We start from the raw sequence: 27,975 nt of genomic DNA on the forward strand, positions 1-27,975 counted from the left end.
GTTGAACTTTCCCAAAGTTTCCAAAACAAAATTCTTGTGTCCAACAGTCTGAGGACAAGAGACAGAACAGTCTGAGACACGAGCATCTTCAGGACCTGGTGAAACCTCCCCAGTGGTCAAAGGCACAAACAGAGCCTGGAGTGGATGGGCAAATAAATTGTGTTCACATTATTTATCTCTGAATAGTACAGCTGCCCTTTGGTGTGCTGTTCAAAAGAGATACTTAAACATGTCTTGAAAGTTCATGCCTTCCTGCTGATCTATTCCTAATGCCCAGATTTTTGAAGAGAGAATAATAATAGTAGAAGTTGAGAGGCATAAAACCAGTGCTTGACCTCTCCTGGCCATCCCACTCAGCCCTATTTCCACCTTGGAGCAGTGGAGCCAGTCATGGCACAGTCATGGTCAGGCTGGGAAGGAGTTCTGTGGTTGGTTGGTTGGGTTTTTTTTAAAGAAAATAGTTGGCAGGAACATGAGCAAAACTGCAAGTATTTTCATCTATTTGTTTTGTAATGCTTAATGGTTTGTTTTCTACTTTACAAATTATACAAAGGAATCAATCAAAACAAAGGCTTCCCATTCTGGGAAGAGAAAAATAAATCTACAGTGGGACTAATGTGACTAATCAGAATTGGACAAGTAAGAAAAAACCCCGAAATATCTTCCAAAATGACAATGCATATTTTTTTTTGCAGGAAAAAAAATAGAAAAAGAAAAAGAAAAGCTCAATTTCTAATTGAAATCTGTTTGCAAAATAATTCCATGCTGGCAAGAGTAATCAACTCATGCATAAAAGTGTTTTGAGAGATTAATTGTGTTTTGTTAATTGCTTGGAATTTAGAATTTACAAGTGGGTTTGCAAATGATTATTGCTGTGCAAGTGCAAAATCCCTGTCCTGAGTTCTCAACTGCTGTGCACCCTTGTTTTATGAAAGATTGCACTGACCAAAAACACAGCTTTAAAACAATTTACCTTGGCAGTTAGAGGAGAAAACAGCAGGGAAAGGACTAAGGAATATCTTCTTACTCCCTCCTTTTTAGAAGCATTTAAGAAAAAAGGTAACAGCTTACAACTACCTACTTTTAGAAACATCTAGAAGCCTCAGCTGAGACCCAGAGGCCAGTCTACGAGCAAAGACAGTTTATCCCTGGCCAAAATAATTTATAATCCCAGTTTCAAGGCTGAGACAAGAGGCAGAGATAAACCTCAGCCAGCACCTGCAAGCCCCCAGCCCCAGCAGGGCAGAAGAAAGACCAGGGCTGCCCCCCCCTGTGGGGTTAGGAAACCATCATAATGTTCAGTGGTAAAAATAAAAAGCATTTCAGGATTTTAATTTTTTTTTTTTTGTGATGAATAACTCACAGCATCCAGTTTTAAATACTCTGGGAGTGTCTTGGCAGGCACTGATGGGTGCTGAGCTGCTCCCTGTGTGTCTGGCAGCTCCTGGCACTCGTGGGTGCTGGGGTGGGAGTGGGGAGGGAAGTGATCCCTGTGAATCACAGCAGATTTCCCAATTTCTCCTCGTGCTTATAAAAGCAGAGGCTCCCTGCAGACACAGGCATTCAGTGGGATGTGCCCTTGGACCCCCGGGGCTCCTCAGCCATGGCCAAACCCCTCTGCAGGCAGGCAGCACCTGTAGGAGCATCCTGAAAGGCACTGGGGTCTGGGGGGTCTGTTTGTATGTGGGGTGCTGGTGGCTGAGAAAGCATCCTCCCCCCACCCCCATTTATTCATTTCCCACTTGGAAAATATCGTTTTGTTGGTGAAATTTTTAATGGGAGATTTTTCTCCTCCACAGGGTGTAACTGGGGAGCTGGGGCTGACAACCCAAAACTCAGCTGCAACCTGATCTGGGATACAGAGCTGCAAGAGATCTGAGAGATGACAGCAGTGATGTGCAGGTGGATTTTGGACAGCCCCAAGGTACCAGCTCCCTGCCCAGCACCTTTCTTATTTAATCACAAACATCCAAAACCAACCCCCAGATCCTGGATCTGCCTTGCAGAACAGAAAGGGGAATTAACTAAAAAATGGAAATTCAAAGTTGGTTTGGTTTTGTTTTTTTTTTTTGAGGACCTGCAGGTAAAAATACTACAACAACTCTGCTCAAAAACTAACAAGGGATTTTCAAGCCAGAAACCCCCTCCTGACCCTCCTGTCCCCCACTGAGCTGGGCCCCAGGGTCAGAGTTCCTGGGGGGAACACAGCTGAGCAGCTCCAGCCCCCCCAGCACATCCAAATCCAACACTAACCCCTGCTTGCTGACCAAACAAAATGACGGGGTTGTGACTGAAGCCATACATTTTCTCACTAAATATTTACATCAGCAGAAGATACATTCAGCAGATACATCCTTTAGGGTGGGAAAATCACCCTTACCCAGAGCTTCCACAGGAGATATTAACAACTCTTTCAGCAGAGGCTTAAATATGTTTATTTCACACTAAAATATTTTGCAGTTCTGCTTAATTACAAGTCAATCAGCTCTCTCTCTGAATGCTATCCAGCAGGAAGAAACCCAACAGGGATTTATGGCACTTCTTACGGGACAGGATGCCCAGCACCGCTCCGGGGGCTTTAACCAGCGCTGGCACTGGGCTGAGCTCCCAGAGGGAGGTGAAAACGTTGAGGTTTTTAAAACACACATTACCTGCTTCCCAGTTTTCCAGCAGTTTAGCTAAGTGGGAAGGGCAGCTTTCCAGGGGCCGGGCAGGGAGCTGTGGCTGTGCTGACGGGACGGGCGCTGCCGTCATCGCCCCGGAGGACGCCGCGTTCCCAGGGTTATGCAAGAACGGGGAGAGGGTGCCCACCCCCCTAAACCCTCCCCAGCCCCTCTGCTCCTGCCGTAGGCACCGATCCCCCGCTCCTTTCCCATCCCCAAAGGCAAAGGGAAACCTTGAAAAAGCAGAAGTGTGGCTGTAATTAGGATTAATCTATTTTTAGCACGCTGCCTGGTGCCCCGGCCCCGCTCCTGCTGAGATGTTTAATTCCACTGAGCTTGACTCTTTCTGCTGTTGCACCCAGGACTGATCTAAAAAAAATTTTTAAAAAAAACCTTGGATGTGTTGGGGTTTTGGTTTTGTTTTGGTTGGGCATGGTGGTTTGGAGAAAAAACCTCCCCCTCCCCCCCCCCCCTCCCAATGTACAATCGCTGGAAAAATCCAGCACTTAAGTGATACAAAGGTTGCTGTATAAAAAAAAAAGCTGTACAACTTTTACTATCATTATTATTCATTTTACTATGCTGTCTGGAAACCCAGTCATAGATCAGGAATGTGTTGTACCCTGCACTGCACAAACAACAGGGGAGGAAAAATTGCCTCTTCTGAGCTATACTAAAAACACATCCTGATACCAACAAGGCTTTTGCTAAACAGCATCAGGACAAGACGTTAAAAGCATCAAGGAAGAGCCAGCTGAGCACCTCCTCATTTACTGCTCCTGCATTTAAAGATCTGCTCTTCGTGTGTTTAACCTTTTATAATGTATTTGCAAAGGGACCTTTAAGTAAGATTAGCAGTTAGGAAAACATCGGGAAACACAGTTGGATCAACATCAGTGGATTCCTCCGGCCCATTGCCTTCCCTCCCTACCCCCCCCTCCAGTAATGTTTGGCTTTTGCAAATACTCCTGCCCATGGGAGATGGCCTCCCCAGAGCCGTGTCCCTCCCCAGCCAGGGAACAGTACCTGGAAGCATCAGGTCCTGGGGAAGTTTTCCTTCCAACAGCTGAACGCTCCGGTGGATGGGAAGCCTGAGGGTGGTCCACAGCCCCGGGATAGGATGCTCTCCTTAGGAAAAAACCAGGATCCCCAGCAAAACACTCTCCAGAACATCCAGCTTCAGCCCAGGGGCTTGTTCTGCTTCACATGCAGGGGCAGAGTGTTTTCCTTTACACCCCCACCTGCCCCCTCTCACCCCCCCCGTGTATTCTGGTGACTCACGAAGCTTTCCAAGCGCTGAGCCTGGCGAATGGCTATTTCTGTGCTTCCCTGCAACCCTGCTCCCTCCAACTGTGCTGTCACTGCACCTCAGCCAGGCACAGCACCCCCGCCGGCTCTATTCTTAGCAGCTAATAGCTGAAATAATTACTTTTGTCTCAGCTCCGTTGGCTCCTTAGATTTGGAACTCAGCAAAACCTGCAGCTGGGGGAGCCTTGGCTGCCCCCACTCCCTCTGCCACCGTCTGGGGAGCTGCCACATCGTCCTCCGGGCAGGATTCTGTCCTGGTGCTGAGCAGGAACACTGCAGAAGAAGGGGAGCAAGCAGAGCTGTCTGTTGAGGATGCTAAATACCTGGAACTCAGCTCCAACCCAGGGCAAAAGCTCTGCTTGGAAGCAGCTTCTGTGTTAAATGTGCTGCCACCTCTTTGGAAAGGATCTCGGCAATTCCAGCTGGGATTTTCTTTAAGACTTCGCAGGGTAAATTCCAGCTTTTCAAAGGGAGGGCCAGGTTTTCACCTGCAGGTTTTTCCATTTCTGTGCCTGCCTCATTGTGTGGGCCTGGTCTGCAGGAAGCATCCAAGGGTTTTGTGCAAATGTGACCCCCCAATGCCAGCACATCCCTGACAGGTCTTGGGAATGAACCCTCTCCTCTGGCTTTGGAGCCTTTTGATCTCCACACCATCTATTCCATCCAGCTCCCTTGAACCCTCTCCCAGAGGACTAGAAAAAAAACCCCACCCTGATCGTTGGGCAGAGTCAGTGGTGCACACCCAAGCAGGCACATGGAATCAACTTGAGAATCATTTCAGAAAGGGTTTTAGTGTTATTTCTGTGCTTCCCTGCTCCTCCTCCTGTTGGTTGGGACCCCAGTGAGAGCTGTGTGTGCATGCACCAGGCAGGCAAAGAACAGGCAGTGCTGACAATACTGCAGAAGCCATTCCTCTGCCATTCACTGATGAAACTTGTCTGGAAAACAATAAACCTGGAGGGGAAAAAAAAAAAAAATCCCTAAAACCTAAATGCTTTGTTGTGACTCTTGAAACTTTGCTGTTGTCACAGTGGAACAAAAGGTGATGTGCAGCACAGCGTGTAGAACATCCTTCCATGGGCTTTGGTGACAAATATTCCTGGGTTGGGGTTGCAAGTTGCCAGTCTCCTGCACACCTGCACTGTCTTAGGACAGAACTGTAAGACTGTCAGTGGCTGTCACTGTCCATACACAGTGAGATTTTGAAGTCTTATTTCTGCTTTCCTTCGGAAAATGAAAGAAAGTGCCTCCTCCAAAGGCTTTTCTACCAATCTCCTCTCAAAGCCACCCTGTCCAGGCAGCTTCTGCATCAGCTGAGGGTAACATCTCACTGGGGGTAACAACATCTCACTGGGGCTTTCTGTGCAGCCAGGACTGGCATTAAGCAAGAGGCACAACCTGAGTTAAATCTGGGAGCAAGGAACCCTGGTTCTGCATACAATGTGGGTCACTTTATTCAATCTGTATTTAATTCAGCTTTCCTATACAAATAATTATATTAATTGTAAATAAACAAACATTAAAAGCCTGCCAGTTTCTGTATCCAGCATTACTTGTCAATGGAGACAACTGTTCCACAATATAGCAAAGACATAATTAATACTTTTTTAAGGATGCTCCTCAATTACAACATTCAGATTAAATGAAAAATTTAAAAATTCACCACCCTCTGATGAGTGAGGGTTAGGGGAAGCAGTCCTGGCAGATGGGCTATAGTGTTACTATTCCTGCTGGCCTTCCTGGAATGGAGCTGGCTGGGAATTCTACACTGGAATAATTTTTGCTGGAAAACAGTTTCACTGAGGTAGTGAGGGAGATAGTGCTGACAAATTCCATGTTTTGAAAACCAGCAATCCCACAGCAGCATTTGAAAGCCTCGCTGGCTTGCATTTTAAAGCAACCTCCAGAGTTTTTGGGTGGCAAACTGAAGAACCCCACACTAAACATTCCTGTTGCTGACTTCTACATTTCCCTCTCCACTTTGGCTCCTTCCGTTTGTTCCCAGCTGCTCCCAGACACCAGTTCCATGGATACTGAGGTCTGAGGGGTTACAGATTCACAGCTGCACAGACCTGGTACGTCTTGGGCAGGAATTTGTTTGGCATAGTGGAGGCCTTTGCATTATTTGATCTCAGCCTTTTAAACAGGAACATGTCCTGATTTTAACAATCGCTGCTTCCTGCAGTCAGAGGAAGGTGTGGCCCGTGGCATTTAAACTGAAACCTGAGCCAAGCCGGAAGCTGAAAGTACCACCAGGGTTTTGTTCCTCATTAAAAAGCCCAAGGAACCTTTCCTCAGTGCCTGGCTGAGGTTATCCTCTCACCCACAACACCAATAACAACCCCAACGAGGGTTGGGTTGTTGGAACATCAGACCTCGGATCTTCTTGCTATTAAAATCATCGTAGCACAACAGCAAAAACCAGCCCAGAGAACCAAGGATGCAGCTTTATGTAGAGTTTGGCACAGAAACAGTGGCAAGCCCGTGCTGCCTCTGCTCCCGGGGGATTTGCTCCCTGGTCCTTTGATGATGCTGAGGGATACGGCAGCCTTGGCAGTGCCAGCTGGGGGTTCAATCCCTCCCATCCTCCTGAAGAAATGCATTTTTCCCCCAGCCACTCCAGCTGTAAGTCACAGTGTCTTATTCCAGTGTCTGGCAGTATCAAAACTTCTGGGTTTTTATCAAGCACCCCCAGCACAGCTGCAGCCAGCCCCTAAGTCACCCCTGGGGTTGCAGTGTCTCCCCCCACAGCTGGAGTTTATTTCCATTTATTTCCAAGCTCCTTCTCTAGCCTAGGATTTTACTTCCTTGTAGACAGTTGTTACAAAACCAAAGTTCTGCCTCCTGCAGAAAGCTCAAAGAAACAGCAGTAACAAAACCCATGCGTGGGCTCCACGTACACCAGAAGAGCAGCCTAGATTTCTCCCATGGAATCACAGTCTCTGTTTCCTTACTTCAGCTCACAGAAAATGCCAAACCCCATCCAATGTTTAGCTGACTCAACCGTGTAAGAAGACAACTTTTTTTCCTTGAGGACTCATTATTCAGCTCTGAGTCCTGAAGCTTCCCATTGTGCCACGTTTTTTAGTTACTCACTTGAGTGTTTCCCAGAGCAGCTTTGAGCCTTCTTGGAAGCCTGAGTGCTACCAGTAAATACTTACAGCCAGGTAAAGGTAAAAATGTTCCAGGGCTGGTGAATTTCAAATGAAAGCAAACCATAAAATGCCACCTTCCTCCTGAAAGCAACCAAAAAAAAAAAAAAATTTGAAATAAATCAAAGCTCCATTGTATTTTCTTGATATTCCACAAATGATGCACCAGTCAGCAGTCCCACTTCTGAGCCTCTGAGTCTTTTCTCTTGCCCCAGTGCTGTACAACTGTGTCCAGAGCCTCTTTGGGTCTCACAGGTCCAACAAGATGGGTTCTGCCTCCCCTGCAGGTCCCTGGGAGAGGGGGAGGAAGGTGGAAAATCCTCTCTGCCCCTGCATGGGGGAAACTGAAACCAACAGCTCCACATCACATCAAACACTGCCCTACTCCAGCGAGTAGCACCACGGGGGGGCTTTTCCAGCAGCCCTGGTGCTCTCACAGTTTTACCTTCATTAACTGAAGCAGTTAATGCTTGCAGCTTTGGGCACAGTGGCTGTGTGAGGCTTGAGGTCCCCTGGGCTGGGTTGCATAAGAAACCATGTCTTGTGGCATTCAGTTGATTGAGCAGCACTTTTTTCTGGTCACACAGAGGTTTGATTTCCCCTTGCATCAGCTACAACAGACCTTTTACATTTTTTTTTTGTGGTGTGTTCAGTTTGCACGGGTCATCCCCTTCACCCCACACAGAGCCTGCCCTGCTCCCCCAGCTCCCCAGCTCAGGGGAGCTTTTTTTTTTTTTTTTTGCTTTTTTTTTTTTTTGCAGCATCATATCTGAGAACTCGGGAGCTTGCAATTCTGCTCATTTGTGCCTGTGTGTAACAGGTGTCATTTTCAGTGTAGTACAGACAAATCCCAAAATAGCTCAGGCTTTTCAGACGCCGTGAAGAGAAAAAAATAGTGGTTACTTCAGCTCTGGTTGTAGTGAAAAACCCAAAGCTTGCAGGCAGCTCTGATGTCCAGACTGCAAATGGCAGATGTAGCAGTGATCTCTCCCTTGATTTGGTGTTTTTCAAATGGACTGCTGGCTGGCTGGCTTGCTCCTTTCTACATGCAGGCTGATGCTTGAACTCCTGCACGCAGTGCTGGCTTTCCACTAGCTTCTCTTTGATTCCCAGATGCTGTATCTACCACTGATCCTCCTCCACATTTTCCAGTTTGGAGACTGCACCCAGCAGAGCACGGCTGCCCCTGCCTGCTGCTGAGCTTGACAGAAGGCACCAGGGCTATGGCAGGGGGGAGAGGCAAGGAGAGAGAGTTCCCCCCTGCAAAATTCTGCTTGCCTGGTGATGCCTGCTGTGCAGAAATCCATAGCTGCTCCTGGACTTCCTCTGATGGAGATTATTGGATTTTGGCAACTCCAGGAAGGCAGTTATTAGCTCCCCTGCCCACGCTGAGCAGTTTGAATCTGTGCGTGTGATAACACTTATTAATACAGCACAGATTAAGCAGAGCCTATAGCTTCCTAGCACGTTCAGTACCTTATCTTCCACCACACATCTGCCCAGTGGCTGCACCACGTTCAGATCAATGCCTTGTGGCCAGCAGAGCAGGGGCCAGCGGGTCCAGACTCTCTGTGCCCAGCAGACCTGTGCTGTCCTCACAGCAGCAGCTCCTGTTCAGTCGTCCTGTGCTGCAGGGAAACTGTTTGCAAGACGAAGGCCTAAAATACTTCATTTTAGGAAGTCGAGTGGAGTGGTTCCTGTCACCAAAACAGTTAAATCAGAAAGCAGTGACTCTCGGTGGGAACGTGCGTGGTTTTGGTTTTTAGAGCCAAGAAGATTTGCTTTGTGGGGGTTTTTTTTGTTGGTTTTTTGGGTGTTTTGTGTTGTTTTTTTTAAGCAGAATCCACCACAAAGTTGGCTGTGGTTTCAGCCGAGATCCGTGTTGCTGACTACCAACCCTAAAAGAGTTAAAGCAGCAAAGGGTGACTCAGAGAAGGAGATGCGAGGCCGAGAGCCTCGGAAGAAACACAGGGAGAGAAAGAGAGAGAGAGAGAGAGGTGAGGAACATAATAATTACCAAAAAAAGGTGCAGAGTCCAGGAGCGACGTTCCCTTCGGTTCGCCTGGCCCTGGCACCGCTGGCACGGGCTCCCTGGAAGGCTGCAGTTCCGCTCTTATAACACAGGGAGCAGGCTGGAGAATTTAGAGCTGCGTCACAGAGCTCAGCAAGAGAGAGGGAGAGAGCAAGCTCCGTCGATAGGTCTACCAGCAACAGCCCTGCTGCAGCAAGAGGGGAGAGAGGCAGCAAGAGAGGCAGAGAGGGCTCCAGAAAGAGAAGTAACACCAACACCAGGGACCGGGCTCCTGCCACCATCCAGTGTCATTAAAAGATCGGATCCGGGCTGGGTTGGCGTAGGAGTTTTTTGCCCATTGACGATGCTGGAGACCCGGCGCGCTTAATCCCGCGGGGAGGGAGAGGAGTGGGCAGACACCGAAAGGGTTAAAGGCAAGGAAATTTCTGGAACCTTCTATTCTGCGGCGCTCCACGGCGAGCAGAGGGCTGAGGACTGCGCAGACGGTGCACGGGCAGAGCTCTTCGGTCCGGTTCGTCTTCCCCACGTAGGTACCCCCCGATCAGGACGGGGCTCGGGCTGCATCCACGCGTTTTAATAATTTGCAGGGCGTCCCTCTCCCCCGGCGTCCCCAAAGTTGGGTTCCTGAAGTGGCTGTGTTATCACCGGGGCTGGGTGGGTTTGCTCTGTTCTGCGTCAGAGCTGTTTTCTCAATGGATCGACGGCACAGGTTGTACTAATGTCACTCCTGCCGGCATTGCTGTACTGCAGAGGAGGGTTGGAGTCGTGGGAGAGAGATGACAACTTTGCAAAGACTGCTGTTTGCGTTGTTTTGGTTGGGTTTTTTCTATTCCTCCACACCCCCCCCCACACCACCACCACCACCCCCCTCCTGTCTCTCCAAAGCCTGGTGTGTTTGGTGGAGGGGTTAACAGGCGCTCGGCGTTCCCGAGCCGGGAGGTTTGTCACTGCGTAGTTCGGAAAGTGGTAAATGGTGACGCAGTGATCATTGCAGGGCACGTCGTCCAGTTTTTAAAAAAAGCACTGGGGACAGGTAGATGGGTGCCTTCCAGACGCTTCCACACCAGCTGAAAGGGGTTAAGGATGAGCCGAGCCGGGGAAAGCTAGCATTTAGGGATTAAATGTCATCATTTTGGCGTTGGGAAGTTGTTTACCTTGCTCTCTCCGTGTCTCCATGCTGGCAGCCTTCCAGCTCACATGTGATAGTCTTCCCTGTACTGCTGCATCATTAACCGAGTGGCGGGGCTGGCTCCCCATTGGCTGGGGGAGGGCCCTGGGCTGTGAGGAGCTCTTTGATTGGTCGAGAAGAGGATGGCAGGTGAACAGCTCTCTCCCATTGGCCGATGCTTGGGTGTCAAATCTCAACCTCGATTTCCACTCGCTCCGAAAGTGCCGGCAGCCGCCTGCCCGCTGCCGCCTGCCCGCTGCCCCCCGGGGCTCTCTTGCTGCCCCTGGAGGTCCCTCCGTTGGCTCCCCGGTACCCCCGACCCAGCACCCATGGGTGCTCCAGGAGGTTTCGTTTCGCCGCATGCGGTTGGGAGGATGACGTGTCCCGAGGTGGAAGGGGAAAGCGTCGGGGTCGGAGGCTTTTCTCCTGTCTGGTAAAGGTGGAGAGGTGTTAGGAGGACTGTGAGCTGGGCAGGAGAGGGACAGCACTTGGAAATCACTTCCTGGGAACAACTGGAGAAAAGTGGAAAACACTCCTGAGCAAACTGAAGCTCTTGTTTGCAATAAGTCCAAGTTTGCCACAGCCTCGGAAACATCAGGGAAAGCTGAGGACAGCCCTGAGCGAGAGGTCTGTGATGGTTTGCAAAAGAAGTAACAGCACTAGAAATCCGGGACTGAGAGATGGGGAAGGACTGGGTAAGGAACGATGGGAGACTGAGGGCAGAAAGCAGCCCCAGAGAGAGGATGAGGAAATGAAGGGGAGAACATTTTTCTCTCTTAACCATTTACTATACTATTTTTTCACCTCTCTTCTTAAAGCGACCAGCCAATGAAGATGGCAACTCTGCCTGGAAGTACTGAGGACACAACCAGCTTTGAGCTTGGTCCTTCTGGCCGAGGAAGTCTCCCGATTATGCAGTGGAGCGGTAACTTTGCTTTCTCATATGGCAGGGAACATTATTCCATTGCCTTTCATCATATCCAGGCTTAAACAAGTTTAAGGATGTGGCAGCATAAAGCATTTAATCTGTGTTACTCACTCGCTGACATCTCCAGCGTCAGGTCCGGTTGTTTAGCAACAACTGCTGGGTTCAGAACCGGCTCAGACACTCTGCGTCCGCCATCTCCCTTCCTTCAGCACCAGCCTGGCCTCTGATCAGCAGCCTGAGAGAGAGAGGGAGAGAGAAGGGCTCTGGTTACAGGCATGCACCCACCCCGACCAAATCTTGGGATTTTGGTCCTTGGGTTTCCAAGGCCGCGGGCGCTGCGGTTCCATCCCCGACTCCATCCCTTGGTGCAGTACCCCAGAGGGGAGGATGCCACCTCCAACAGCAGTGCGGTGGTAGCAACAGGGAGGGAAGAAGCAAACAAGCAGTAGGTGCCACTCCCCACTATTTTCCCTCTTTCCCATCCCCACCTCTCTTGCCTCCCCTCCTTTTCTGCCAGATTCCATAGGGAATTTCAGACTCTTACTGCAGTCGTCACAACCCCTCCTGACTCACTGAGCCTTCGCTGGCTGTAGCTGCCTCCCTTGGAGCATCCTTGCCTCCTGCAGCGCCAGTTCCGCAGAGCAGGGGAACAACAGGAATAGCAGCAATAATGGTGGTCCCTGCAGCAAGACAGACAGACATAAATACACACACACTCATAGCAACAGTACGAGGCAGCTGCAGAAGTAATGCTGGACAGGCAGGAGACTAAGAAACGATGCTGGCGTGCATGGAAGATGGGTGGGGGTTGAGTGGTTTCAGCGAGTGCTGTCCAAACAGGCAACCCCTTGCATTTTGCCCATCAGAGTTGTGGGGTTGAGGACCTCATTAATTTGCAGAGCTAGAGCTTCTTAATGGCATTTCTCAGTCCTTTGGAAGGAGGTGCAACTGGCAGCTGGAACACTTGCTCAGGCGTATGCGTACTTTTCGAGTATCCGTGTTTTCCCTCCTTTCGCCGTCACCTTTTTGCCACAGTGACAGCTTAATTCAATGTTAAAACTTCAGCTGCAAATCTCATTACTCAGGAATTGAGGTTACTGTCGGCAGGTAAATCTGTGGGACTGGCAGGAAACAAGGCTAAGAAGGGGACAGGGCGTATTTCTGTAGGACGGTGGCGATTTTGCGCATGGGGATGCTACGTTCCCCTAGGGTAGCTGGACCTGGCTAACTGCTCCTTAATGGTTTTCTGCACAAAAGGACTTGGGAAAGCTGTGATTTCTTCCTCCCTCTGACACTCGCGTGTGTGATATTGTGTAAGCTGATTCATTTGTCAGTATTTCTGTTTCCTGCCTTTGAGAAGTGGGGTTTATGCTGCCTCTCGGCCTTAGTGCGGCATTATGACGCAGCGATCGTTAACGCGCCGGGGCTGCTGGCAAAAGAAACACGGTTTTCTTGGGGGGTTTGGGCTGTTGGAGGAGGGCAAAATTGGGTATAGGGAGTTAAGGGTTGCAAATGCTCACATGAGAAACTGAAAAGCGTTACCGGCTTGCTCCTGGTGTGGAAGGAGGGCTCGCTGACTGACGAGACAGCCACGATCTCCTCCTGCGCTTGTTGTGCCGATGGTCATGTTACAGCTGTGACGCAGCCCGAATTTGCTGTTGGTTCCTCTCTGTGCTTGGTGGAGTTGAGCTGATGAGGGCACGAGCCTGCATACAGTTAGAAACACTCATTTAATGCTGATGTTACGAGTCTACAGCCATACCTGAAGTGGCAGGGATATCCCCGACCCCCTCTTTCCCCAGCCAGAAGGAATTCAGATGCACACGACAGCACCCCAAGCCATTTTGTTGCTTGCAGAGTAGACTCTAAGCCTGCAGCACTGCTGCTGCTGTTAATTTCCATGTCATACAAACACAGCATTGGGCTCTATGTCAGGAGCTTTACTGATGCTGTGAGAAGCTAAAAGTCTGTGAGCAAATGTTTTTGTTTTTCTTATTTGGGAAAATTCATTAGCATGTCCAAATGCCAAGTATTCTGCCCTCACTGCTCTCACAAATCACTTCCAGACCTAGCCAGAAAATTAACTGCTGCCGTGTTATTTTTTTCTAAAAGTTGTTCAGAGTGTTTTCTTACAGTTTAATATGGGTGTAGCCAGGGAGGAAGGGTAAGATTTAAACTGGTTAAAAGTATCTGTATCACTTATGCTAACGGACGGAGATGTAGGCAAGATACCCGAGTTGCCCATATCCTCTGTATCTATATATAGATAGTCCCAAGCCAAGGTTGCAAAAATGCCTTTGTTATGGAAAAAAAAAAAAAAAAGGGCTCTTGCCCACCCAGAAGTTCTAGTGCAAAGGTGGCAGCAGAAACAGCCACCATGGGAATGTCACAAAATGGTTTCACCACCTCGGAGATGGCAGCGCCGTTTATCCTGGCACGGCTCCGAGAGTGGTACCATGAGCTGCCTGCTGCAAGGTCATTCCCTGACTTATTGTCACTGACCAGTTGGTTCAGGAACTCCCACTCCACGTTTCTTTCAACTGTGGCAGGACTTGAGTCCTGAACCTGGAGGCAAGGCTTGAAAATTAATGCTACTGCTATAGTGGGCCACTGAGTCCAGAACTGTGGATCCAAAAAATCCCTGAAGTGTTTTAAAATCTCCATCTGTGATTTCTTCCTTCAAATAGCTACAAAAACTTTGTGCTAGTTCCCTCATTCCCTTTTCCCCAATCCTTCCTCTGGACTGCTATGAATCAGGAGTGGCACTTACTTGAGGACTAGGTATAAACATACACTGTGTTCCAGAAAAAAAAAAAAAAAAAAGAAAAAAAAAAGCAGAAATTACCTGCATATATTTCTGTTCCTGTAGCTGTTACCAGGTGGACTCCACAGGCTGCTCTAAGTTCCCCCATGTCTGTGAAGCTGACATTGTCTCTCCCATGCTTTCAGGTTCAGGCACCTCAGCTCAATAGCTGTCTTCTCCCCTCCCAGGTTTCCACATTCTTCTCCAGCATTCCTCTTTGTCTGTGTTATGAGAATTTTCAGTTGAGTCAAGGCAACATCACCCCTGGCTATTTTAGGGCTGGCTCTATTCTTCCCAGCTTCCAAGGCAGCAGTGGAATGGTTAATGCCTCAAGGATCTTGAGCAAAATAACTGTTTTGTCCTCATCTTTGCAATAACAAAGTTCAATCTGGGGGCACGTTGCCTGGCTCAGTTTGAACAGAGAGAAACACAGGGACCAGTGCAGGCCAAGCACGGATGTGAGTGGATGCTTCCTGCTAGCCTCCCGACCTGTTCTGCTAGCCCAGCTCCCTAGACCCTCTCCTGCCCCTCTGCCTGTGCTTGGTCAGCCTTTGCCTTCACTCTCATTCTTCTCCAGCTTTCCAAGGGGAAGAACCTGGCTGCTAATCCCGATGCCAGTGACGACTCTTCGCCCACAGGGAGGCATCTGTGATAGCTTGTCTGCTAAAAACTGAGCCAACACAGTGTGATTCAGACCTGAAGCTTTCCAAGGAAATAGCTTGAGCTATTTCTGAGCTAAGCACATCTCTTCAGCCCCCCACACAAACACTCTATCCAGTGCAAATGGTGCATGGTAGGTGACCAGCACCAGCCATGGGCTTCGTCTTGGTATGTCCAGCTTGAATGCTCCTCCAGCCACTGCTGATGGTTCCCAAACATCCAGTGATAGACTGAATGATGGAAATGCTGGGAAGAGGGGAGTCAGCCAGGAGTCTGGTCAGGGCTTTTCTCCAGCTGTTCTGTCAGGTGAAGATGTGGCAGGGTCCTGAAGGTGTTTTCCAGTGTCCTCAAACTGGGCAGGTTGTACTTCAGTGAACGCCTGGCAGGATTTGTTTCCTTCTGCTCTTCACTGGCACAGGACATTCTTTTATCTCTTGAACCATACAAAGAAAAACACAGCTTCCCTTGACATTGCCTAGAGTAGCTGGAACAGTAGTGTTGAGGGAACACCATGTCCCTGAACTGACTGTGCAAACCACAACAATCATCTGCCTGGGACTGCCTTCCAGACTTGCAATCAATACTTTATATTCTAAGGTGATGCTTAGGTACAGAGGTGAGGAGCAGAAAATTACTCCAGCTGCTTCGCTGGCTAATTTTTTCTTCGTTTAGCAAGTTTTGTAATGTGCTCTTCAGCCAAGCTGTGTGTGGCTAAGTTCAGTTTCAGGGCTGCCCCTTCCTGCTGCTCCTCCATCACCTGGGTCACCAAGTGCGATGCTTTCCCTCCCCTCTGTAAGTCTGCCAGGATTCACCTCATCACTCCTTGTGAAACCTCAAGTCCTCCGTACGGTTCAGGAGTTCCTGTGCCCTCCAAACAGGCTGTGGTTTTAACTGGGAACTCGAGGAAGCAAAGGTGGGAGAAAACTCTGTGACCCCAGGCAAGTCGGAGCCGTTGCAGATAAGAGGATGGGAAGCAGGTCAGAAAGTGCAACCCTCACACCTAGCAGGGTCACCATGCTGAAACCACTCCCTTCAGTTCACAACAGCTTTGGGGCAAGCAAGAGCAAGTGTTAGATTTTACTTAACAGTCTGAAACAAAGTTCTGGGGTTTAAAAGAACCGGGACTGACGAATAAATGGTTTGCTGCATCTGAACCCCCAGGACCTGTTTGCCAGTGCTGACTGCCAGGCCATGGCTCAGCAGGGTTTAGGAGAATCCTGGCTGGCATCAGCTCCATGCTGGGAATGAGCTCTGTCAAAATTCACCCAAAGGAGCAAGAGTTAACCACCTACTAGCTTGCCTTCAGGCAGACCACCAAGAGGAAAGGCTAAGATGCACCTCTCAGACCCCATCACCAGCCCAACTCCATCCCTCACACCCACCTGCTCAGCTCTGAATTATCTGGCAAAGCTGCTTCTCCCCACACGAAACAAATGAGCAAGCAAAAACCTGCCCTTCCCCTCACCCCCAAACCCTTGAACCATTGGACCACTTGAAAAAAAATGGGTTAGAATGATAGGCAGCTTGTTGACAGCTCAGCACAGTCAGACAAATGCTGGTGAGTGCTCTGACAGATTCCCCTTAATAGGAATTTAAATCAGTGACTCAAATGTCAAGCAGGCCTGGCTGGGCCCTTGCTCACAGGCAGCTAAGTGGGATGAAAGGCTCCTCAGACTTTGTACCCACAGCCTGCCACTGGGGTTGGGGTGTGGGGCAAACAGCACAAGGGCTGCAGACCCAGAATACATCCCTGGCTTTTTATTTTGCTATTTGTTTTACTATTTATGCTGCCATTGTAAAGCAGTAGGAATAGGACTGAAGGAACAGGCTACATGCAAACTCAGGAATGCAATTGGGGCTTTTATTCTGGTCCTGATCAAGAAGAAAAAAAAAAAAAAGAAAGGAAAAAAAATGAAAAAAGGAAAAAAAAAAGAAAGGAAAAAAAAGAAAGGAAAAAAAGAAAGGAAAAAAAAGAAAGGAAAAAAAGAAAGGAAAAAAAAGAAAGGAAAAAAAAGAAAGGAAAAAAAAGAAAGGAAAAAAAAGAAAGGAAAAAAAGAAAGGAAAAAAAAGAGGAAAAAAGGAAAAAAAGAAAGGGAAAAAAAGAGGAAAAAAAAAGGAAAAAAAAGAAAGGAAAAAAAGAAAGGAAAAAAGAAAGGAAAAAAGAAAGGAAAAAAGACAGGAAAAAAGACAGGAAAAAAGACAGGAAAAAAGACAGGAAAAAAGACAGGAAAAAAGACAGGAAAAAAGACAGGAAAAAAGACAGGAAAAAAGAAAGGAAAAAAGAAAGGAAAAAAAAAGAAAGGAAAAAAAAAAGAAAGGAAAAAAAACAAAGGGAAAAAAAAGGCTCTCTGCTTTAAGCTCTCTAAGTACATGTTTTTGCTGCCATAATAGCATCTACTCCACCTTCACTCAGCCTAGGTCAGACAGAAAGCATTACACACTCAGGACTGGCTCAGGCTGCAAGTTAGGGCACATTTGTCCATACCTGACCCACGCAGTAACAGAACTGCACAACAAACAGATGCAGTTACACGCTCCCCCAGGCTGAGGAAGCTTTTTTGAAACCTTAGAAGTTCCCTCATTTCAATTCCCCTTACAGGTCACCACTTGCACTGTCACACCCCCCTGCCCTGCACCTGGCCCTGGCTCTGACTCATCCCTTGACTGTGGGGGATGATGCATCCAGCTTAAGAGTTTCTGCATGTAAAGTAGGAATACTTCTTTTTTCCAGGAAAGACCAGAGCCTGACAAAGCTTTCACTGCCTGACTTGAAAATAGAGAGGAAAATCTATGATGCACGCAGGGTCCCACAGAGGTTTTGCTTGCTGGGGAAGGCCAAGAAGTACCTTAACTTCTGAACTGAAGGTTGTGGACAAGCAGGTCTGTGGCATGCCTTGTTCCTGCAGATTAAAGGTCTTAAATTAGGGAGGAAGTTCCCTTCCATAGGGGAGACATCCTTTTGTCTTGTAGAGACATAAGGCAGTGTGAAGGTTTTGAGATGTCCCTCTGAAAGATGCTACAGGACAGGACTGCTACTAAAATCTCTGAAAAAGGAGGAAAGAACCAGAATGCTGCACTACTTCTGATTCCCCAGAACACTTTGACCAAGCCAGCTCCAGCTGATGAATTTTCTTGGGGTCTGTGTCCATCTGTGCACATCCAACACACACCCAGCAAGTGCTGGAGATGAGCACTGTGGATGTTCACAGCTGAAAGCTGTGTATCCCGGCAGCTTCACTGCTCTCTTTTGGTCCTCCCCTCTGCATCCTGCCTTCCCCAGCATGCTGTTGGGAAGAACAGCATCCAGACTGGCAGAGAGGAATCTTCAGTAAAAGCTGGACCTGCAGGCTGGCAGCAGGGCTTGTTATGGCACAGGACAATCCTCAGGTAGCCTGGAGGAGGAGCAGCAGCATCTTAATTATACTGAAGTGAAACCTGGTTTATATCAAGCTATAAATCATGAATGAGCCCTTGCTCCTCAACTGCTGCATGGGATTTCTGGAGAGGTTTGTCCCCTCCAGAGGGGAAGGGATGCAGAGGTGTTCAGAGCCAGTCCCCTGCCTCTAGGGAAGCTTATGTCACAAACATAAGTGGTATTTCCACTTCTAAAAATCCTAATAAAGATTTCTTTTCACTCTTAAGGCACATGCTTACTACTAAGGAAAAAAAAAAAAAAGAAGAGAAAAAACACAACAGCAAAGCAACCCTCACTTTGAGCCTGTTTCTGAAAGATGCTGCTGGGGTACTTTTATCTGTACTGCATCTGACCTCCAGGCAGCAGTGGCTCTCAGTCCAGCTTTTCAGTAGAAAATCTTCCTGCTGATAACACAGGATGCCTCATAAATAACTGTGCCAGCAAGACAGACACTGGGGAGGGAACCTGCTTTCCACTTGTCTTTCACCCTGTTGCCCCAGATAATGGATTTAGAAACTACAGTAAATATCCAGACAGAGTAATCTAGTGCAGAGCTTTCCTTTCCTCCATCCCCATTTCTTGGAAGGACGTGCTCCTTTCCTCTGAGGGTGTGCATTAGGACACAGGCACTGAAGCAGATTTATAGATCTGGTAACCAAACTAATGGAGAGAGTTGCCAAAAAGCTTGGGCACCAATAAGTAAAACTCCAGCTCCACTTCTGCCACACTTGATGCCATTTTACACCAGCTTCTGCATCAGCACAGGTTAGACAGTGGCCAGGCTTTGACAGTTCCTGAATCCTGCGTGTGTGGAGTCATTCCCAGGCTATTCCCACGGAGCTGAGATACATCCTGCAGGTTGTGCTGCATGACAGCACTGCTCAGACCTCAGCCACCTCATTTAACCCTCAGCCCCTCGTTTTCACACTCTCCTGCTTCCCCAACAACTTCTGCTGAACCATTTAGGTAGCTTTGCAAGTCTCCCTTTTTAGCTTTCATTCTGACCCACACTCGAAGGACTTTCTGTGCCATTTGTTGTCACTGTCCCTACAGAATTTAAGACTTGCCTCCCAAAAATCTGCAACTCCTTGCTCAGGAAAAGTATTTCCAGACCATCTGATAGAGCTGAAAAGGCAGTTCCATCAGGATTGTCACATTCCTTTGCCCTGTCACCAGAAGCACCTGACCTGTCCTGTCCTCTCTGATGATGCTGAGATCAGTAAGTGGTGGGAAGCCAGAACACTCTCTGCCTTAGACAGAATGAGGTTTATAGCCTGGATCCATCTGCAGTGGCACAAAAAAAGTGTTGTGTACAACAAACTTCCCCCTCCACTCCATCAGTGTCCCCTGCACTACTAATCTTTCACTGCTTCAGGAGATTCCACCTGGCTGTGGAAGTCACTGCCAGAGGGGGGTGGGGGGGTTTCTTCATCATGTCCCATTCTCCTCCATCAGCCTCAACTCTTCACAGTATGCCAAAGAAAGTGTGTTTAAAAGTACCTAACCCAAACTTAACTGTCTTACTTTCTAATAAAGTTGAATAAATGAATTTTTCTCTAGGTATGGTGGAGATGAAGGATTTTCTCTCTCAGCCTGCAGCCATGCCCAGGATGTGTCTTCCTCTGGAAGCTGGTTTCACATGGTGGCTTAGATTTTCCCACTTTGTATCTAGCACCATTTGAAATCAGTGTTCTAGGAGCAAGAATTACAGCGTGGGAGGAGATCAAGCAGCTGTTAACTTCACTGATGGCCTCTGCTCCTTAAAACAGCACTTTTTCCAGTGGTTATTCTTTTGCTAGCCATCCACTTTGTAACATCATCTGATTTCTAGACACTTGTACAACCACTGTATACACCCTCTCCAGCTAGGGCTACAACAGGAACAGCTTCCTTCCACTGTATTTCTCCTTAATAAACAATGGATATTGAGTTCAAGTTGTCCAGAGTAAAGTGATGGGAAAGCTGCATGAAAACCAGTGTAGTGCTTCTTGCACCCTGCCAGGCAGAGCACCTTTCCTTTATTGTACAACCACTAGGACCCTACCATTTAATTTACTAACTTCGAGGAAATTTATTTCCACTCTGTGCTTGGGGACTCCATCACCACAGAACTAGCATCCCATAACTCCCAAACACAAAAATCCTCTCCAACAATGTGATCCCAGCAGGGAAACACACAAGTGCCTTCAGCAATCATGATGATGTCACACTGGTGCCCAGACCAGAATTATTTTTTTTTTTAATAAGAATTATTAGAATTATTTTTGCTAGAATTATCTTTTTAAGCCTATTGCAGGTCACTCCTAGTAACGTTTCAGTAGACTTCAACCCACTAGGATGAAGCCAAACTATTGCTGCTTGACCTCACTATTCCCAGATGCACAGCAAAGGCCGTGGCTGTGCAGAGCCAAGTGTTTGATCAGACCTCTGAGCACCCATCCTGCCCGAATGCGTAGCTGTCATCTACAAGAGGATCCTTCTCTGAGCCAGGAAAATATCTCTTACACAGGCTGACCGATTTCTCTTGGTGTTCAGAGTCTCAGTTTTTGTCTAGCACCATTTGAAATCGGTTATGATGTAGGGGGAAAAGCAACAGTAAAGGAAAACTTCCCCTGCCCCCCCAGAGTCCTTAACAGACAAAGCCCAGCAAAAGCACCACCCAGCTCCACAAACACCTATGCCATGCTTCTCTGTGCTCTGACCTGGAGGGACACCCACAGGCTGAACATCCAGCACAACAGGAGGACACTCAGCATCACGTCCACCTAGGAGGGATGGGATGCTTACAGAGAGCCAAGCATCTGCTCAAACTAAAGTTCTTCTGCAAGCCAGGGCCCACAGCCACCCCCCCTCCCCACCACCTCTATTCCATGTGCTCTTTGTTTGCCTTAACCTGTTATTTACTCAGATTTTTTTTTTTTTCTCCTTTGAAATAAAATTGTGTGCTGCTTGGTATTGGGCTCTGTCTCAGGTAGACAGATAACATGGTTCCCTGCTGGACAACCTCTCATTGCTCCAAGTCTCTTCATTTCAGTCCCCAGCTCCATTTTCGGTGTGAACCACACTCAAAAGTGACCATTTACACTGATTTTAAGTGCAACACTGAGAAGCCTAAGAAGTGCTGCCACTCCAGCCTTGATGCTACTCGAGAACATCACTTCCTTTACCAGTAGATGGCAACAGCTTTATGGCATCCAAGCCTTGTCTGTAGCACCAAGTTCCTCTCTCCAGGACTCAATTACCACTGCCAGATTCTAAAACGAAACAACTCACATGGGACTGAGTTGTAGAAAAATAGTGCAGAACTCATTGCAACTAGAACAGATTAATCTGTAGGGTTTAAATCAAAGAGCTGCCTATCCCACCAATGCTCACTGCTACCCCAGAACTGTATAGGTTGTAAAGCTGTGGAGATAGATCCATAACACCCCCACCACAGACTGAGTCTCACAACCACAAGGCAAAATAAAGCCACAGTGCCTTACTGTTCCACCCCATCCTCTGAAAGGTTTCATTCTGTAAAACAGACAGTCATTTCACAAAGAAAATGAAGAATATATTGAGAGTGAACCCGACAGAATTAAAAACAGTCACATTCTATTTAGCATTTTACTTAAAAACACCTAAACTCTGTTCCATAAGGATTACAGCTATCACACACTGGACAAAAGTGCCAGAACACTTGCTGGGCTTTGCTCTTGCCTTAGTGTTCCACATCATCATCTGCCTCATCCCTATCACAGTTTTTTTATCAGTTTTTCAGGAGCAAACACTGAAAGGTTTTGGAGGTTCTGGGAAATTCTCTGCACTTCCAAAAGAAAACCAAAAGGTTATGAGACTGCTCAGCAAATTAAAACCCATTCCCTACCCTGCCATTCAGTAATTCTGTGCTGTCTCTCCAGTTACCACCTACTGCAAGTTCAGGACAGGAAGAATCAGCTTTGAATAATGGGAAAATCACTGTTTACCCACGTGGCGAATGAAAGACAAACACTTACTGCTACATAATTTAACAATTTTATTTGCAGTATTACAAGTCATCACTAGTCTTTACATCTGGAAAAAAAATATATAAAAATAAGGCCATTTTTTACAGTTCTTTCACTTCAGGTCTAAGTGCATTTCAGCATACTTTGAAACATTGAAGATGCCATTCAGAAGCTACCTAGTGACCAACACACTCAATTCTCAGCATGTTCTCATAGTGGGTACAAACAATTATCAAACTAGGTATCAGCCATGAACATTCTGTGTAGCCAAAACCCCTTTTTAAGTCACCAGAGACCATTATGAACTCTGACAATACAACTGCTGGGACTGTCCCAAAAAGCTCTATAAAGCCCTGAACACTTCTGTTACTCAAACCATCTGATCCTGGCAGTGCCAACCTACCCAGACAGGACACAGCTTGAGTGCTGAAGGGAGGAAATTGGGTTGTCCTGGGTCAAGGGGTTCTGTAGAGAGTCCCAAAGACCAAACCTTTCCTAATTAAGCTTTTGGCTTTAAGAGGGAATTAAAAATAGAGAACATGCATTTAAAGTAACAGCTTTCAGTGTCTCAGATCGTGGTGAACTCTGTGATGGGAGCTCCTGGAATCACAGCCCTGGCTAAAAATCTTCAGGAATCAGCCTACAGAGGGACCACATCTCCTGCCACTGCCAGCACATCCATCCCTTCCATCCCTCCACTCCCACAACTGCCCTGGTTTATTTAGGCTTCACCATGAAAAGAGAAAGGAGTCAGACAGGGAAAGTTTCTCAGCACTATCTAAAGCTAAACCTGGCATTAGAGAGCCAGAGCTGCCATCAGAGGCTGGACAGAGAGATTTGAAATGCTACAGGTGGAATATATGATGCTAATTAATAAAAAAATAATAATAAAAAAGAAAAGCAAGGCAGGCAGATTGATACAGCATCCTTTCTGTCTGGAAAAGCAATAAATTACCTCCAAAACTCACAGCAAGGCTCAATTAGAAACAAAAAAAACCAAAAAAACAAGCATCCTAATGAACTTATACTATGCTCCTAACTGGTTGCCACTGATTTCTCGGTTCCTTTAATTAGGTATCTTCTCTCAATAGGCCAACGAATTTGAAGACAGGGAATACCCTTTGCTAGAGAAACATTCCATTTTCCTTTCCAACAAATCCACCATAGTCTTTCTGGGACTATATCCAAGAGCCAGATATATATATATATATATATATGGCTTTTTTTCCTTCTTAAAAGCAATGGAGAAGCTCTAGAACTCTGATTTCAAGGCACATTTTAATGCATCAGATATACAGAAACCAACTTTGGCAAACAAAGAGGTAGTCTATAGAAAGATCTAAACTAGGAGAGTTTCAAAACACAGCACCAGTGGCACCAACCTCTCCAGTAAACTGAGAATAAGACATTTCAGGAGAGACAACACCATGACTCACACTGCCTCCTCAACAGCCAAAAATGAACAAGAAGCACATTCAGATTTTAGTGAGGAGCACCAATATTGGACATTCTGTAAGAAAAGAGGTAGCACTACATGTCCAGTGCTCCAGACACTTGCAGGCTACAGCTCTGGGTGCCTTTAAGACCATTTCACATCCACAGGAAAGACAGTCTGAGTGGCACAGGAAGAAAAGCAAAGATAGATAGATAGATAGGTTGTTTTTATCCTATTCATTATCTCCTACCACAGTTAATCAGTAGTATGTGACATGGTACAAGAGAAGTCATCTACAGAACTCAGTGGAAGTGCAAACAATTTCCATTTCTGGTGGGGATACTCAAGTGGAAATTCCCCCCCCACCCCCAAAAAGGGTCACTCATGCTTTACAGATCTTATATTCGTCAGTACATGGAGTGCTGTCACGTTTCCTACAAACAAAAAAACAAGTCAAATCAGAGATTTTACATTTAAACCGTTTTCACATTTATGCTGAAAGCACATCCTTAATGTAATCATTAATTCAGAGTCACAAACTCTAATCATTTCTCCTCTTCCTACCAAGTCACTCCCAGACTGAGGAGATTTTCTGCTTCATTTCACCCACTACACTGCTGTGATCCAAAGGGATCATTTCAAGTGAAGAATGGACCATACTCTAATATTCATTTTTAAATTCTAGAGCAATTTCTGCTTTGCTCTACAGAAAAAACCCCATACCAAACCTCTGCACTATTACTCTAGGTCTCTAAGGAGTTTTAGATACCATTAAAAAAAACCCCAAAACACATGGGTTAATAGTTGGTACTTGTACCATGCTATTAATTTCTCTTATTCTTGTCCTGTAAGGTTGGAAATAAGAACTCTGTTCTATTCTCTCTCTTGGTTTCCTTTTTTTCCTCTCTCCAAAATAAGCCCAACTAACCCTATCTAAATTAGAAACATCTTATTTCAGAGGTAAAGATGATATTCCTTAATCCAGATAGTATTTCAGAAGAAACTCCAAGCTTGATTTTCATCCATACCATCTCAAACTTAAAAAAAAAAAAGAAAAATGACTGAAAAATCACTTGCTTTTCATATAAATTACAGACTACACGTTTGAAAAGACCTTGGAACTAAGAATAGGAGACAAAATTCCAACCACCACCACCTCAGAGTTTGAGCAATGGAAAGAGCAACAGAAATGAAGCTAAGGGTTTACAAAAGTATTTGTGGTGCAAACTCTGCAGCTGTTAAGGTTGTGAGGACAAAATCCTGGCAAGGAACAGGTACACTGAGCTAACCTGACCCCATGCAAGTGCAGGAGACCCCTGGACTGAGCTCCAGTTCAAAAATACAGGAGAGGAAACCAGTTCTAAACAAGTAACTCAGTTGATCCCCTCTAGGGCTACAGAAATCACCTGTTTATAAAAAGGTTTAAAATCATGACCTTGTTTGCACCTTTAGTTATTTACTCTTTCTTCCAGAGAGCTGGAAACACAGATACAACTGGGATGCACACTGCTTTGTATCTCTACTGTTCGTGTGATGCAAAGGGTGGGTTCCAGCTCCAGCCTCCTAATTATCACAAGTTAAACTATCAGCTAGAAGTAACACACCACCTGAATCCATTTCACAGGACAGAGGTGCAAACACTGCTGAGCCCATACAGAATTTCTCTCTTACAGAAACAGAAGTTGCTCATTCTTTAAAATCAAGCCAAAATTCAGTGACTAGGCAATCCCAGGAAGCTCTCACTTCTGACCCTGGATGATAAAGCTTTATGTAATGTTTTCTCCCAAAATAGCCTTTCCTTCAGGAAACTGAGGCTCACAGCTAGCTAGGGTCCACACTTGAAGTTGTAAGCAAGCAATAATAATAATAATAATAATAATAATTAAAAAAGACATTTAAGCTCAGTTGCAAAAGTCCAAATGAAGTGGAAATGGATACCTTTTTAAGATTCAATTAACTCATGTGTGCAGTTTCTTCCATCTCAGCTGGTACATTAGATTTTAAAACACATGTTTCCTTGCAACTCTCATCAACTGTGTATGAGCTGAACAGCAGAAGGGGAAAAAGGTCTAATTGAATGTCCTATAAAACTGGCAGATTAAACACACAAGAAAGAGAGGGCAAGGAAAGATTTTTGCTGTAATCTGAAGATTACAGCCCAGCAAGTAGGAGGGACTGGAAGCACAAGAGTTCACAAAGGTTCAGCTCCATCAGGAGCTCAGAAAACTAAACAGGGAGACCTGGGCCTTCATAAAAGCAGATTAAATCAGGGTTTTCAGACAAGAAAGAGGTTTAATAGTCAGATGTTCACAGCCAGGAAGCTTAAGGAAAGCACTGGGCGCAGGAAGACTTTTAATGTAGAATTCTCAGGAACAACTCTTTAATTTCCAATTATAGATCCCTCCCTGCTTTAGATCCCTCTTCCTTCCTCCACCTGAGAAATCCCTCCACAGACAGAGGCAGAAAAGTGCTGCCCTAATTACAATTAACTCCCATGTACTTTTATTCTGACCCTGAAGACTTCAGATGATCCAAACCATGGACAAAAAAGCAGTTCCCCAAAATCACTGAGTTCCTCCAGAGCACCCAGGGACACAACCACTCTGCTTTGTGACAATGCTACAAACCCACCTGGAAAACACTAAAACCTCACTGGATATAAGCTAGCTGTAGGGCTGTCCCAAACAGTACCATGTGTACTTCTCTATAAATACAAGTATTTCCTCTGGTTTGCTTTATTTGTAGGATCCCTTCGTTTGCTTCATGCACCCCAGATAAATTCCAACAGACTGTGAAGAGCTAAGCCAGTTCTGGTGAAATTCTTATCTTATGCTACGTGCAGCACCTAACTTGCTCTGAATTCTCAGTATTTTCTGTTATCAACTCTTCCCCAACAAGACAGACTTTTTGCAAGCAGATAAATTACATCACTGCAACAAGTAATGAGCACAGAGGCCTGGGAATCTCCTGCCAAACCTCCACCAAAAAGCACACACAGCAATGAGTTGAAGTTCAGAATGCCCTCTGCACCTCACTAAAACCAGAACACTGCTACCTATGCATCAAGGATTTTCCTGCTGACTTTTCCAGGCTTGCTGCTGCAGGAAAGAAACCTGAAATGGACCCACACCTGGAACACCCCAGGAGCAAAGCTGACCCATTTGTCTCTCCAAACAGCACAGGAGCACCAGTTTAGCTCCATTTTTTTCACCTTTTCATCTTTTTTTCATCTCTGCCTTAGAACTAAGCCCGGACTGTTTAATCCCAAGTACTTCTGGTCCAAACCACTGCATTTCTCCCCTTCCCCTGCACTACCAGTGGTTCATCCTCTGCAGAAAAGAGGAAGGTCCAAGGCTCCTAAACCACATAAACCACTCTGGCTCTTGGTGTCTGTGTGACCCAGAGATGCCAGAGAGTCTCCAAAAAGTAAAATAACCCAAGCCCACACTTGATTTTAAGAGTAAAACAGCCATATTTTAGACCAGATGTAAACAGCACTTTCCTGATTAAGCGTTGCTACACAAAACACAAGCCTGGGAACAGGGTTTTTCCTTACTTGAAATTAGTGCAAGTGTTAATTAGCAGCTTATCCCAAAAGCAGACACAAAAACAAAGTCAAACAGGCTGTTAGGCACTTCAGCTTCCCATCAGCTGCTCTGATAAGCTCACATGTAATCATCAGGCATTTGAAAAAGAGCCAGCAGATGAAGCCCAGGAAACATATGCATTTGCACTGCTTTTGCTCAGTCATGGAGAAATCTGCAGCAATAATACTGAAATGCAGGCTTACTCACCCATTTTGTGAAAAGAATTTCTTGTAGGCCCAGAAGGCTGCCAGGAACACCACAATTACCACAATCACTTTGAGAAGAATTAAAAAAAAAAAAAAAAAAAAAAAAAAAAATAGCTTTAGAGTGATGAAGACCTCAGAAGTTGTTAGCAGAAATAGCACCACCTTCATCCACAGTCCCATATAACCCTCCCTCCCTCAAAAAAAAAAACCAAAACAAACACCTTTAAAATTTGCAAGGCTTATTTGATGCTTTAACTCAGGACCCTTCAAGACAGCTCAGCTCGAGAGCAGTGACCCACAAGACTGCAACATCCCCCCACCTCAAGTAACATCAAAACAGCTGAAAATAGGTCAACATCCCAACAGCTGGGCAGCTTTAGGAGTAGACAAGCATGCCTAAAATAACCAAAACTCCAAACTCATGTTGTATTACTGCAGTTACAGGGGAATTATCAATTCCACAATAAAAAAGTGCAGTCCACATCACACTGTGTTCAGGTTTTAGACACTTACCACAGATGATGGCAATAACATATGCACCTAAAAACAGAGTGAATCAGTGTCACAAGACTATTCAAACACCATAAAAATATTCACAAAGTTATTTCAAACAGATGAAGCACTTGTGT

General features: G+C 46.3%; 2 protein-coding genes and 1 long non-coding RNA gene across 3 annotated transcripts in view; 1 reads left to right on the forward strand and 2 right to left on the reverse strand.

Moving 5' to 3' along the window:
- Positions 1-2,269: 2,269 nt before the first annotated feature.
- On the reverse strand, positions 2,270-9,228 carry LOC115599701. Its single transcript, XM_030465374.1, has 4 exons — positions 9,141-9,228; positions 4,093-4,244; positions 3,690-3,791; positions 2,270-2,896 (listed from the first exon to the last, which is right to left on the reverse strand). Exons 2-4 carry the CDS (start codon positions 4,200-4,202, stop codon positions 2,482-2,484), a joined length of 627 nt encoding a protein of 208 aa, XP_030321234.1. The 5' UTR covers positions 4,203-4,244; positions 9,141-9,228; the 3' UTR covers positions 2,270-2,481.
- Positions 9,229-10,410: 1,182 nt separating this feature from the next.
- LOC115599702 lies at positions 10,411-11,686 on the forward strand. Its single transcript, XR_003988565.1, has 2 exons — positions 10,411-11,018; positions 11,142-11,686. It is a non-coding gene; the product is annotated as an uncharacterized LOC115599702 (long non-coding RNA).
- Positions 11,687-23,577: 11,891 nt separating this feature from the next.
- Positions 23,578-27,975, reverse strand: part of CR1 (complement C3b/C4b receptor 1 (Knops blood group)) — a 42,329-nt gene continuing 37,931 nt past the window's right edge. Inside the window, exons 57-60 of the mRNA XM_030465314.1 lie at positions 27,860-27,886; positions 27,348-27,414; positions 25,492-25,597; positions 23,578-23,987 (exon numbers count right to left, since the gene is read on the reverse strand). Coding sequence (XP_030321174.1) covers positions 25,507-25,597; positions 27,348-27,414; positions 27,860-27,886 — 185 coding nt within the window. The 3' untranslated portion in view covers positions 23,578-23,987; positions 25,492-25,506. The remainder of the gene's footprint in view (positions 23,988-25,491; positions 25,598-27,347; positions 27,415-27,859; positions 27,887-27,975) is intronic.

Source organism: Calypte anna, chromosome 26 (genome assembly GCF_003957555.1).
Source record: "Calypte anna isolate BGI_N300 chromosome 26, bCalAnn1_v1.p, whole genome shotgun sequence".
NCBI classification, from domain to species: domain Eukaryota; kingdom Metazoa; phylum Chordata; class Aves; order Apodiformes; family Trochilidae; genus Calypte; species Calypte anna.